Here is a 14,041-nt window from a genome sequence, read left to right on the forward strand (position 1 = left end):
CTCCCACAGCGCTACACAACATTTCACTGTACTTCATGACATCAAACACGTGGTAAGGTTCGGCCAGAAACCAATTGCTTACGCTTCGAGCCATGGTATTTGAAACACTGGGATCTCATTACAATCACTACTGCTGCTTATATGATTACTTGGTCTCGAAGTGAAGTGCTAATGTCTTTTTAATCACATCCATCTAAATTGCGGTGTTTTCGAATGGGTTTATTAAACCCCCTGAACGGTGTCCAACAGTCAGTTCGTCGTAGATCACTGACAGTTGCGTTATGGATTGTTTTGGGTTTGAAAATAGTCGAGAGTTCACGGTATCCTGGTGGCCGAAAATCCATGATCACATTCACTCACTCTCATTCGTCTGGAACACTGCCAGACTATTTGGTGCGTACACTGTTCCGTTTAACCCCACAACCGACAAGCCGACCATCCTTGAGTTTGGCTCATCCGTCGCACTGACGCTACTGCGAGTCTACATGATCTACGTTGTTTTTACCACCGATTCATGGGACTTACTCTTCACCTCGAGCTCGCAGTACGTAGAGAACGGTTTGGATATTCTGCTTAAGATACCAATCGGCTTAGTCGTGTTCTTTCCTTGGATATTTTTGCTGCGCAAACCCCAAATTTCCCTTTTATCACACGATCTGGCTGTTTTCGATAAGTTAGTAAGTGTACCATCCTCCACAATTGGAAAAATACCACACAAATACCACAAATTCTCATTTTCATCTTGTTTCCTTTTCCCAACAGATCAAGAAGTGCAATTACACGCCCAACTACCAATTTTTCCATATCGTTGCAACAATATTCACTACAATTGATGTCGGTGTTCCACTGATTATACTGGTAGCTATTCGAGGATTGAGCTTTTGGATGAATCACTTTATTGTCCTAGCATTCATTGGTGTATCCTGGTCGGCCGGCTTGTTGTTCAACACCGTTTTCAACATAATACTCTACCACATTCTGTACCGCGTTGAAGTTATCAATGATTTACTCAGGTAAACTAGTGCCAATTCCTAGGCATTTTCAACGCATTATCAATACGAACTAGAATGAGTTTTTCCTTCCAATTAGGAAACTTTTGTATCGCGATCGATTTCAAAATAATACGCCTGACACTATGGAGCTGATCAGGACAGTAATGCGGTTGCATGATAAACTCGGCGATATAGCAAACAATTGTTCAAGATGTTTTGCCATGACGGTGGGAAAATTTTCATTGTGAATATTCAATATGAAATTAATTTTCATACTTTTACAACTTTCTACAGACCGTCCTGACAATGATCCACGTTTTGGTCTCGCAGATGCTAACCACCTTTGCTTTAATTCGTGTCGCGTTCTACCATTACGATGCAATCGAACTTAAAGATTGCATTTTCTACATGATTGGTACAATGAGCTATTGCTTGCTGCCAATCGGTACCATTTGGATGGCAGGAGATATCAAGAAACGAACCGTCGTCACCTGGAAGTTGGTACACCGCTTCATCAATACAACCGACGACACTGAAATTGAGGATCTTCTACAACAGTTTTCCGAACAAATGAACCATCGTTCGCCCAGCATTGATTTTCGATTTTTTGACGTCGATTGGCCATTGCTAGTGAAGGTAAGATCTGTAACACTAGATGAGAATGTTTCGCTTTGTTTTGCATCCGTACACTTTTCCAGGCCTGTGGGGAAGCGACCACTTATCTGATTATTATGATACAGTTCGATATAAAACAGTGAAAATTTCAGCCTGATTTTCACCTTCGTCCTAACATACCCGCTGCAGCCACAGTGATACAAATCAACCTCAATTTTGCACACATCAGACAACTACGAACGAGCGGTTTGCGGAAACGATTGTATCAACTTCCCCCCGCAAGTCATGCGCTTTTATTGGCACAGCAATAAATGGCAAACGGTTTGCAGCCTACAGCAAAACAACATCGTAATATACGTCATAAAAATGTTCAACCACGACCCGACACGCCTTTGCTCCAGAACCAGCCATATAATGTACGCATAACCATTTACAAAAGGTACAGCTCTCCGGACAAAACTCGATTCCGTTTTAGTGTCAAAATTAATCAAATTTGAATCCAATCCCATCCATGCCATATCTTTGTGCCGTCAAATTCGGAACAAATAGTAAATGTTAAATCAAATTAATGCTTCGCGATACATACATCCCGAAAGGCCAGCTTACAAGTAACGCGTCCCTAAAGGGGAATTCAATTATCGATCATAACGTTTATTCTTGTTTACAATCCGCGCATTGAACCGGCCATCCGATATAATCCTGTTACAATATATGAGTTTACGCTCTGCAATCCTGCTGCGACACATCAACGGTTTCACGGGCGAAGATTAATTTGCGAAGAATTGTCAATGCTTTTAATTTGCCAAACAGGTGATAGTCCGCCTGAAATGAATTTTGCACACGCAACAGATGCTCCCATCGCATCGACGGCGAGTTCGCGAATAAAGATTTTTATTTATCAATTAATGAAGTGTAGCTTTTTTCTGCAAACTTTCACACACCCGATGCCGTTAATTAATGAGATGCAATTAAGCCACCATCCGGCGACGGGATAAAGGAATCCACGCCAGTTGATTGGCAAAGAATCCGATGATAAACGGTATAAAATGTCACAAAATCATTAAATACTTCATTCGGCTAATTAATTTCGTCATTTATGATGAAATTTCAATTCATTACGAGCCCCCGGGGTAGCTGACGATATGTTAAACATTTCGAATCCTGTTGCTCCAACAGGGGTCTCCTGCTGGAAATCTGGAATTGTTGCGCCTAGAAAGTACTCAACTATTTTCACGCAGACAAGGGATTCTCATTGGATGAACGGTCAGATATTTTGTCGAACTGCAACAGTATTACTAAATAGGTAACCACCAGCCCGAACATCTGCAAACAAAGCAAACAATTATGCACCAGAAGGTAGTTCAGTGTTGGCAGGACAAAACTTACACTAAACAACGTTTTCCAATTATAATCATAAAATATGCATCGTAGTCTCGGCTGTTGGAGCAGAATTTGTTGGGAGAAGCATGCCAGCTTCCGCTTGATCGATACATCGTTTTCCTGCTGCAGAGCCTCGTGTAACAGATCCACAACGGCATTGCTAGTATTTCTCACACCCATTCCCGAGAAGAAAATGAATCCCACCATGAGGATGTAAAACATCCAGGCTGTCAGCAGAATGAATGTCAACCGAAATTCGTGTATACTTCCAACGTAATAGCTGTAGGAGCAGGCGTATATTACGAAAATGCTGAACATTAATACACCACTAATTAGACCGACGATCTGATTCGAGTAGATGCGATTGGCTCGTTCAACGATACGCGTCAAGGTAGCGAAATCTCCGGCAAGCTCTGCGACGACATCGATTGGCTCCATCCGGCGTCCCCAGCGTTGCTTTTGCTCGATCCACCACGATCCCGACTCAAAGTGTTTCTTTATGCTACGTTTTATCACTTCCAACCGATAGGTAACCAACCGTGCAGTGGCAACGAAATGAAAATTCACTATCAAAAACTGAACTCCGGTATATGCATAAGAAAACCCATTAATCATGTGATTCAGTAGAGAAAATTCAGAAATTGCAGCCATTCCCAGTGAGAATAACGTCCCAAACGCGATGAACCCGACCAACACGTACAGTAGCCGCACAAGCACCACATATTGTCGCCTATGGTTAAGGCCGAGGTTTTTCCTCTGCAAGGACCGATCCACTGCGAACAGCTGTGCTAGTATGGTGCAGGTAATGTTGCGCCGCAAGAAGTTATCGATGGCCAGCAGGGCCATAATGATAGCACCCAATGGGAACAGAAAACTAAGTCCCTTATCCATCACTGTTGAACCGGTAAATCGGGACAGGCGACTGTTGGAAATGTTGATGTACGCGCAAAAACAATTCCCCACAAAGTTCATCAACAACGCTACACACTCGATACGGCTAACTTTGATCTGCACGTACGGTGGTTCGCCTACAATCCTGAATGCAGTTTGTCCAAACACCTTCGAAAAGGCTAGTAAAGGACGGACCACATCGTAGATGTGGTGTGGATTTCTGTACAGCAAACACATGACTAATCATTGACCTTTGAAATCAGATTCCAATTAATACCGAGTGTCTAAATGCAGGACTGGAAGTGAATGATAGACAATCGTAAATCATTTCACGGCTCTCCCATCAACAAACTACTTCACATTCGTGTAATCTCATACAATATTCCGTCCAAACACTATCCGCATGTGAACGGCGTAATGAGCTGCAGCACGGCAATCGCGTGACATGCTCAACAAAGTGTACACTACATTCGACACCTTTCCTCAACACTTAAACGAATGCTGCTTTACCGTGCCTGTGGCACGGTTACGATGATCGCCAGAGCATCAGATGTCAGTTTGTGTCAAACGTGAAATGGTTGCCTTATCGCCTGATAGATCGTTCTCCCGAGATCGATGGTTTGCACCATTCGTCGAAACAATCACCAACCGATTCTAATGTCCCCTCGGGATTCTTCCATGGTGATAACACATTGAGCCGACTAGACCGGCTTTCCGTGTGTTGGTGGTGCTTTTCGGTCGGACTGACCTCTGCCTTTTGAGCGGGGATGCTGATTCCGCGTGGTGTACTGATAGCGTTCGAATCTACCGATTACCGAGCCGCTCGGCTGGATGGATTGGGAGCGTCTTTATTTGTGCATAACAAGTGAAAGTGATACGTTCGTCCATTCTACGGGAAGCGGATAGAATGCAAAGTAATATTCTTCGCCATGCGGTGCGATCCGGGTGCAGTCGAGTTTCATCGCCAAACCGAGCTACACTGGCTAGACACTTTGCCTCGGATAAAACACCAAGCCGAACAGCGCTTTATGAGTTCCATCAGCAACAGGGTGGGAAGCTAGTGGACTTTGCTGGGTACTGGTTGCCGGTGCAGTACAGCGATCAAAGCATCATCAAGTCGCATCTCTATACACGCGAACATGGCTCCATCTTTGACGTTTCACACATGTTGCAGACCTATCTGCGAGGTAAAGGATAGAACGTAACTGGAAAGCTCAAGGATGCTAATTGTGTAAATCTTCTTCAACAGGCAAAGATGTCATCGGTTGTTTGGAATCTATCTGCACTGCTGACATTAAGGGTTTGCGCAACGGAACTGGATCACTTACAGTTTTCACCAACACTTCCGGAGGCATTCTGGATGATCTGATCGTCAACCGAGTAGCAGACGACCTCCTGTACGTCGTATCGAACGCATCTAGAAAAGATGTTGACATGGCCAACATATCCGATGCCGTTGCTTCGTTCCAAGCTAAAGGCAAGGATGTTTCTGTGGAATTTCTTTCTTCCGACGATCAGTCACTGCTTGCCGTCCAGGGACCCAACGCTGTCACGACACTACAGAAGCTCTGTACAAAAGATCTTTCACGCTTGTACTTCATGAACACCACCACCGACACGATTGCCGGTGTCGAGGGCTGTCGGATAACACGCTGTGGCTACACCGGAGAAGATGGTGTCGAAATCTCGATTCCCTCAACCAAAGCCACACACATTGCGACCGCTTTACTCGACCCGAGCGTCGGAAAGCTAAAGCTAGCCGGGCTGGGTGCACGAGACTCGCTGCGTGTTGAGGCAGGCCTGTGCTTGTATGGCAACGATATAGACGAAAGTACGACACCCGTCGAAGCCAATTTACTCTGGTTGGTAGCGAAGGCTCGTCGCGCCGAGAACAACTTCCCGGGCTCGGACAAAATTGTCTCCCAAATAAAGAACGGCGTCACGCGTCGACGCGTAGGCTTTAAAATGGACTCGGGAGCCGCTCCAGCACGCCAGCATGTGGAAATCTACAACAACGAGCAGCAGAAAGTCGGCGAAATTACCAGCGGCTGTCCGAGTCCATGCTTGCAGCAAAACATCGCGATAGGCTACATCCGCGAAGAGTACAAAAAACCGGGCACGGAAATCACACTTAAAGTGCGCGATAAGCACTACCACAGTACCGTTTCGAAGATGCCCTTCGTGGCGACACACTACTACCAGGCGCCGAAATAAAAATGCTCACATGTACAACGATGTGGTGATAGTGGTGTAACACATGGACAAAAATATTGTGTTTTATTGCAAGTTACATACTGCCTACTGCCTGCTCGGTCTGCCTAAATATGGTCGTAGTTATTCACGAGATTGCAGTTTCATTACTAAAGGTGTGTTGCAAAATAAACACACCAACGCCGCTGCGATCAAACTGGATTAAAATTACGAGATACGAGATCATAGTGCCCACCATCTGAGAATGGTAATAATAAAGTATATTAATCATGCTTATCATGCCCTGTTAGTCAGTAACTTACAGAAAATGCAAACTGCCAGTTCATCTCTTTTGGTCCCACATGCAGCGTATCGCTACCGTCATGCATCCGATCCGCACTGATCTTGACCATCCTTTCGAACTCGACGTGGTACAGGTTTGTAAAGTGATGAAACGACTTGACCAGTTGTGACGTCTGATGAGCAAAACAAAAAGCTTTGTGACGATTAATTTCATTGGAAGATGAAGGAGAAATCATACCTCGCGCTTGTTTAGGGCGGAAAGCATAATCAGCAAAAAGTACGACATCGTATACATAATGCTCGACAGCGACATAATTACAATTAGGTTCTGCATCTCATAATTCGACGTCATGAACGAACGATACGTAGCAAACATTGCCAAAGTGGGAGTTGGAATGATCGACACAGTCATGCTTAGCAAGTGTACGGAATATGTTCGGTGTATAAGACGCATGTTCTCTCGCAATACAAGGTATGTATCTATCACGGTACAAAACAAGCCGGAATCAGTAAGACGTCGAAATTGGTTGACAGTCGCCAGTTCGCTCGCCATGAAAAATGTGGTTTTCAATGGCAGGAAGTGCACTTCAAAGAAACGACGTAGATGATAATATCTGAAGCTAGTCAAATACATCACTAGTATCATTTGACATAGCATCGAAAGCATTACTACTACGAAAATAATTGACTGCGCAACGGTGACTACCTTCAGAACAGTGTTCGTAAAGCTAGTGAAGACTGCAAAAATGAATCCCGCACCGAAGCTTGTAACACCGAAGAAAAACAGAGCCGTCCATCCTATGATCATCAACTTCTGTGTACGGTGATCGACGGGTGCATTAAGCATGATCATGCGTTTGTCAAACTTATCCAAACATTCCAAGATGGCCCATATCTTTTTCCCAACAATCGCATTGCTGATCGAGATCGCTATAGCAAACACACCAGTCAACCGAATCAACAGGCTAGTGGCTTGATGTAGATACGTGGCATCCTTTTCGCTGTACATCTGCTGAGCATAATATCCGCCAACTACAAGCACTACTAAGCATACTAATTGGGCCACAAAGCAGGCGAAACTTTTCCACGAAATGTACAACTGACCGGTGTTTCTATTTCGATCGACGAAAAGCTCGCCACATACTTTCAATGTGAGCAAATGCAGGTTTACTACGTCGAACACATCGGTACAGCTTCGTGCAAAGGCTAAACTTCTTCTCCATCCGTACATGACTGATGTTGTTTACAGTACTGGTCACTTTCAAACTAAAACGGTTAGGAGTTTCGGGACGAAATTCATCAATGTCCATTATGTAAACCAATGTCAATATTCCTCGTCGCTTTGTCGGACCCCGGCACTGCTGCTATCATGCAAGCTGATGCATAATTTATGAACCAAACACACCAAGTTTATGTAGCGTGAAATTTATTGTCTTAATTAAAATGAATCCCATCCATCGACATACTCACGCGCGTTTCGTGATCGATACGCCAGGCCACGGTGTACCTGCGTGATATAATGTCAAGATTTTCGTTCCCGATTAGGACATGCACACTTCATACCTTTATCAATTTATAAAACATACCCCGATAATTACACATTAATGTTCATACATTCCAGACATTTTGGACGTCACATTGGGCGGCACGATTGGCGCGGGACTAAGCGAGAACCCTTTGTGCTTGGACAATAAACAAAACGAGATAATTAAGCTGATAATTTGAAGCTATTTGCGAACGAAAAAAAAACTACTCTCCACCGTAGAATCGTGGAATTTCGGTGTCTGCAGTTAAAGCTGGCCTTGGCGCACCATTTGTCTTGCTGGTTTGGTTAATTAAAATGGCACACCTAACAAACCATATCACTGGCAAATCGAAAGTGTTGTAATAAGATGATTTACGAAGAATCTTATTCTTCGTGCAGGCGTTTGGCGGCACAAGGGGATCGGGGGTCTATCGAAAGGGTTAGATTAATTCCGAACGATTACAACCAAACAGTGCCGGATTCACAGCCAACTTCTGGTAATTGATTCCGAAGGTCGTAAATCGTTTTCGCACCGGGTGACAAAGTGCGTTGTGGAGCGGTTTTGAAATGTGGCTAGCAATCACGGTTGCCTTCCGTCAAGTGGTGGATTGAATCTCTCTTAATTGCTTTTGTTTGAAGTTGAATGAGACTGTGGGGAGATAGATTTTACCGACCGTGGGCCCCTTTGGTTGTCTGACACTCCGTCCGTAACAACGATCCGTCGTTACAATACACACCGCACGCACCTTCCTGGTGAATCCTAGACGGCATCCCAAACGGGCTCGTGATGAAAATAACCGTAATTTCTCACTCATTATCTGAAGGGCAAGCAAATTCAGCCACCAACGCCATCCTCTTCGGGGTTTACATTGCTGGGTCGCGTGTTCGCAACACATCCTACTTAAGAAGACTTCATTAATTTGCCTCCTCACCAGTCGCGCTGTAGCGCACCGGGCCTTCCCACCATGCACCATCCACCTGCTGGTGACAAATGACGGCAAATTATGGCAAAGACCCACCACATGACAAAACTTTCGCCAAACCTCTGTTCTTAAGGTGGGCACAATTCTGCCACCACTACAACCTGTCTGACGAAGCTCGGGCAGTCATTCGTGGTGGTTTGGGTTAGTTTACTGGTGGTTTTACAGCATTAAGTACATCCGACAGCTTCGCAAGACGATGGTTGTTTCACAGTTTTAACGTTTCCAGAAATACGATACTGCAACAACAGTATCGTCCTCATTTACATTCCCAATCACAACTGGAGCAGAACCTCTTTCTCCAATCAGGTGATTGAGATGAAAACCTTGCGCTACACATCAACAACCAACCTTCAGACGAACGATTCCAAATTCAGACCATCGCCATCAAAATGCTCACAAACCAACCCATACACAACGTTTGCAAAAATGCATCAAAAGAATCGCTCGGTTCTTTGGCGACAGATGAGCATCCAGATGACAACCAACTCGTTTGCAAATCGTTAGCGAGTTTGATATGAGGCAACAACAGGGCGACTTCATCCGGATGCCTCAATGCTGGTCTTATGCAATGAAGTGCGTCTTGCTCGAATTCTGTCACGACTCGGTACGACCGTGTCAATTCTGTACCGCACGGCTGAATTTGCGAATTCGTGCGGTAAACCGTCCAACCGCTTGCCATACCCCCGTCCTCCGATGGAATTCCAAATTCAAAAAGAAATGACGTATACAACCGACCTGGAGCGCACATTTTTAATGCACCTTCTCACGCAGCGCTGCTCTACTATCGTACCGGCTTCAATGCTTCACGAATGAAATCTAATAAACGATGCTCTAACATTTCCAGCGTGGCTAAACATTTATAATTCCATTACGCCATACCGGTTCGCCTTCTTCCTGAGATGGAAGTTAAAATACCTTCATTCGAATGCTCGAGGCGCCTTGCAAACGTCTTCAGCGTATGAGTTAACGTGTCTTAGAAAATTGTTTCGAACCACTGACGAACGATGATAAGAAGATTCCGGACGTTGTTTGTTTCGGTGTAACTCGCACTTCTAGCTGGATCTTTCTGGAATTTACTTTGCTTATTTTCAAAACCTCGTAACATCGAGGTCAAATGTTTGATTCGGAGTGAAGAGATATAGGAAAAAATAACATTTTTTTGGCAAAAGCTAACCACATTTAACCACATGTGGGGTATGAAATTTCATGTAGCCTTAAAAAAACTACTAAAGTTACTCCTTCCAGCAGAAGTTTCTACCTTGCTCGCTTCCTTATCAGACAGAGCACCCCGTGAGATCTGTGATTCTATTATTTACTTGTTACATCGATTGGTCGGAACAGTGTATTCGATTGCTTTCTACCACGCAATTATCGTGCGGCAAGCACCCGCACAGCATTCTATCGCCCCGGAAATGCCCACCCACCCATGCACCGTGAACCGACGCACGATGCACGTGCTTAGGGCAATCAGAATTAATGAAATCAATTTTTCATAAACCCCAATTACGCTCGCGATCCATATCTGATCGTTCACCCGGGTGGGCGCCCAACAGTCATCCGAGGCAAAACCGTGCGGCAAGCGTGAAAACTCTTCCGAAACCAGTCGAGCGTTAAACGCGAGCACGGTGATAAGGTTCGGTTTTTCTTTTTAAAACAAAATTGGCTCTTGGACGTTTCGGGCTCCGCGGAGGATGAAAAACTTACTAGTCATGCTGCGCTTGGCACGCTTTTTTGGCTTCAACAGTTACCTTTATCAAGAAACGAAGGATGGCTTCGTGGCTACACTTTCCCGGTCGGGCATTTGTTTGTACGCCGTGAACATACTTGCGTACGCGTACTTTGCCGTGGAAAATGTGCGCAACCCGAAAACCTACACCTACACCGGGTCGGAAATCGTGGACAGTGGAGGAAAAATCCTGCTCGAAGCAGGTTTCTGCGATATAATTCTAATTCTGTTGGGGCGGTTCTACCGGCGTCAATGGACTGCTGAACTGTTGAATAGCTTTCGATCGATTGATAAACAACTGGATGCCTTGGGCGCTCGGCAGACGCGTACGTTGCACCGCAGCGAGCTACTGTTCCACCTGCTGCTGCTGGTGTTGTGCACAATCGGTGCAATGGTTTACTCGGTGTATGCGGTTCTGCGGGAAAATCTTAACTACAACACACCGATGTTCATCGGTCACCTGATGGTTGGTGTCTCGATTGGAGTTATCCACGGCATTTGCAGCACTGAAGTTTACGAGCTACGCTTACGCTTAATCGACGTTAACGCACACATACGGTGAGTGTGAATGCACCACGAACGCAATGCAATCATAATTCGTCTATGACGTTTAAAAATCCACAGCAGTAACCTGTGCGATCCCAGTTTCTACGCTTTGCAACCGGCTTTCGGAAGACAAATCATCAAAATAAGCTCAAAACACGAGGTTCATTGGCGAAAAGAACTCATCGCTCGTATGGGATTGATCTATGACGAGTTACACAGCATTTCGACGAAAATTAGCAATCGCTACAAATTTGTGGTCCGTATCACCGCTAACCGATTCTGCAAAAATTCGCCCACAACGATTATTTCGATTTTTTTCCCAGGTTTCCGGTTACTGCATTTTGAACGTACTGTTTGGAATCATGGCGATATACACCTTCTATCGCGCTATCTTTGTAGCTGGTTACGAAAAGCGGTACTCCATCAGCATATTCTTGGTTTGGGACTTGATATACAAGCTTAGCCTGTTTCAATCGCTCAGCAACTGTCACTTGCTTCAGGCAGAGGTTTGTAAAGCAGCGTGTTAACGAATTCCCGAACCCGTAGCATCATTCGAACTCATTATCCCATCGATTCCAGGGGAAACAAACAGCAACGTACGTTAGTTACGCAATGTCTCAAGAAACAGATAAATTATGTATTAAAAAGGTAAAGTCTTACAGTGATGTTTACATCAAGTCCTCATGTGCTACTAAGATATATTCCTTTTCACACATAGCTGCATAGCTTTCTTTGTCAAATACAACATAATGCCATCAAAGCTACCACCTACACATTCGACATAAATTTAGGTGCATTTTTCGCGGTGAGTATTCACTTGCAAGCATCGTGCGATTGTTTCTCACCCTTTTCTTATTCATTCTCCTTAAACAGATTTTGGTGACCAATGTGACGTACCTGTTCATACTGCTACAGTTTGCTGGGTAACTGTACGGCTTTACAACTAATCCGTGTTTAAGAAACCAGACAAGTGAAATAGTTATTGCTCTCACCCACATACTCTCACACCCTGTCTGTCCGTCCCTCTCTTTTGCAACCCGTTCCCTTGAGTGATGATGAGTCGATAAATCCGCTCCGTTCTCGAAAGACATCCCTAAAGCTTCCATCATTCCAAGTTCCTAGCCGCACTTCCAATGGAGCCGCCCAGCCGCCGCTGGAAGTGTTCCATCAGTGTTTCCACCTGTTTATACTGAAATCGCCGCCTGGTGCTCAGAACCGAACGGCACCCGAATCGTCTAGTATCTGCCCTTGGCACGGCGCATGTCCGGCGAACACGCTTCCCTGTGAGCACGGTGCCGCGAATGCCGGCTTCGGTTCCAACGCTGTTCCGTTCGGTACACGTTCGAACGGAAACGGATGTTTAGAACCAGTTCCAGTCTCGTCGAAACCGTGCATCAGTAGCGGTCGGTGTTCGGTGTGTTGCACCCTTCAACGGTTGGCACTCCTACGCGACGTACCGAAACCCGTACTAAACTTTTTCGCGAACGGTGCGGATAGTGCGGTGTTATCGTTAAAGAATACTCACCCCTTGCTTTGCGGCCCACCAACACAAGCTTGATGTCGCCGATCAGATTTCACGCTTGAATTGCCCGTAACGGCCGACACCACTGCACAGAATATACGCAAAAAGGATTTTTCACGTACATTGATTATGTAAATAACGCCACCGAGTGTTTCGCGTTCTGCACGGTGAATGACAAATATGTCTCATCCCGTTGCCGCTGGATGATCTTAGGTGTTTGTGTGTCTGTGTGTCCGTGTGTTTGTGAAGTGCGTGCTGCAGGTGAAAATAAAAATTTAACCTAAGTGAACAAGTGCAAGGAAAGCACCACCGTGCTAGGCAGCAGTTCCTTGATTTAACCATAGCATCTGTTGGATTATCCCTCATTAACATGTCATCAAAACGGGGTACATACGGTGTGTGCTGTGAACGCGTCCCCCACGAATCCAGTGCGAGGCATTGAGAAGAAACATCGAAGGTGAGGTGGAAATGGGTGTCTGAATGTTCGTTCAAGTGGAATCATGAAATTGAGATGAAAAGTGCAAAAATGTCGTGAGCTTAACCCGTTTCCAGTGGTGATATTGGGCGTTCGAAAGGAGGCTGAGAAATAACTTCGGGGTTTTTGGGCCCACACACCGCACCAGAAGGAGCAGCGGTTCGTTGGGCGTTGGGCATTGAAACGGAAAGTTTTCATCACATTCCGTCGCCACATTACGATCTAGTGCCAGTGATAGAGAGCGAGAACGCATATTCCCACGGTCAACGGAGTGCCAGTGTGCGTACGCTGGGCCACATCAGGCGGCAATTTAAAGGATGCGGCACGTTTACTTCGACCAAAACGGTAGTTAAATTGTGCGAAAGTAGATCTGAGTTTACGGGGGGAAAAGAAGCAAAACTTCTTGCCTTCTGTGAACGCCCAACCATCCTGCGAGGGCCGAGCCACCCGAGGGTCACATTGGTGCCGTGTTTGTTAAGTATTTTAATGTGTGCTGACTTGCGGAACGTGGACGACCGTGGTTCAACATAAAACGCATCACACTGGACGAGGTAAGCCGGATGGTTGAGCAACAAGGAAACTTTAAGTAGGACGCCATGTGAAGATACGGCGTTTGTTTATAAGAAAGACCAGCAGACCCGACCAAAGCAAACGCCGAGAGTCCGTGCTAGTGGGAAGATATAAAATCGATAAACTTTACTTATTCGCTCGTTACGAGGATGCGGTTCTGGTGTTCGGTACGTACGGAACGTTCCACAAATGCAGGAAGACAATCATGCCTGGTGTAAAAAATGTTTCAAATCACTTATGAATTTATCTTTCCCTCGCCACAACACTAATGGCCACCTTTGCTTTTCGATGGTCCAATCACTTCCTTCTGCTGGTTCGGTTCA

At 45.3% G+C, this 14,041-nt stretch overlaps 3 protein-coding genes across 3 annotated transcripts; 2 read left to right on the top strand and 1 right to left on the bottom strand.

Moving 5' to 3' along the window:
* Positions 1 to 485: 485 nt before the first annotated feature.
* On the top strand, positions 486 to 1,750 carry LOC128709341 (uncharacterized). The gene is made up of 5 exons (XM_053804339.1): positions 486 to 683; positions 769 to 1,013; positions 1,090 to 1,219; positions 1,287 to 1,628; positions 1,691 to 1,750. The coding sequence occupies exons 1-5, from the start codon at positions 486 to 488 to the stop codon at positions 1,748 to 1,750; spliced, it is 975 nt and encodes a 324-aa protein (XP_053660314.1).
* A 1,087-nt stretch (positions 1,751 to 2,837) lies between these two features.
* On the bottom strand, positions 2,838 to 4,115 carry LOC128709391 (uncharacterized). The gene is made up of 2 exons (XM_053804389.1): positions 2,994 to 4,115; positions 2,838 to 2,930 (listed from the first exon to the last, which is right to left on the bottom strand). Exons 1-2 carry the CDS (start codon positions 4,113 to 4,115, stop codon positions 2,838 to 2,840), a joined length of 1,215 nt encoding a protein of 404 aa, XP_053660364.1.
* Positions 4,116 to 4,785: 670 nt separating this feature from the next.
* On the top strand, positions 4,786 to 6,092 carry LOC128707138 (aminomethyltransferase, mitochondrial). Its single transcript, XM_053802085.1, has 2 exons — positions 4,786 to 5,065; positions 5,128 to 6,092. Exons 1-2 carry the CDS (start codon positions 4,786 to 4,788, stop codon positions 6,090 to 6,092), a joined length of 1,245 nt encoding a protein of 414 aa, XP_053658060.1.
* Positions 6,093 to 14,041: the final 7,949 nt, after the last annotated feature.

Source organism: Anopheles marshallii, chromosome 2 (assembly GCF_943734725.1).
Source record: "Anopheles marshallii chromosome 2, idAnoMarsDA_429_01, whole genome shotgun sequence".
NCBI lineage: Eukaryota > Metazoa > Arthropoda > Insecta > Diptera > Culicidae > Anopheles > Anopheles marshallii.

Coding starts and splice junctions, on each gene's coding strand:
- LOC128707138 (XM_053802085.1), top strand. CDS start 4,786: ATGCAAAGTAATATTCTTCGCCATGCGGTGCGATCCGGGTGCAGTCGA. Junction 5,066..5,127: donor GTTGCAGACCTATCTGCGAG/GTAAAGGATAGA, acceptor CTTCTTCAACAG/GCAAAGATGTCATCGGTTGT.
- LOC128709391 (XM_053804389.1), bottom strand. CDS start 4,115: ATGTGTTTGCTGTACAGAAATCCACACCACATCTACGATGTGGTCCGT. Junction 2,931..2,993: donor ATTGGAAAACGTTGTTTAGT/GTAAGTTTTGTC, acceptor CTTTGTTTGCAG/ATGTTCGGGCTGGTGGTTAC.
- LOC128709341 (XM_053804339.1), top strand. CDS start 486: ATGATCTACGTTGTTTTTACCACCGATTCATGGGACTTACTCTTCACC. Junction 1,220..1,286: donor CAAGATGTTTTGCCATGACG/GTGGGAAAATTT, acceptor AACTTTCTACAG/ACCGTCCTGACAATGATCCA. Junction 1,629..1,690: donor ATTGGCCATTGCTAGTGAAG/GTAAGATCTGTA, acceptor ACACTTTTCCAG/GCCTGTGGGGAAGCGACCAC.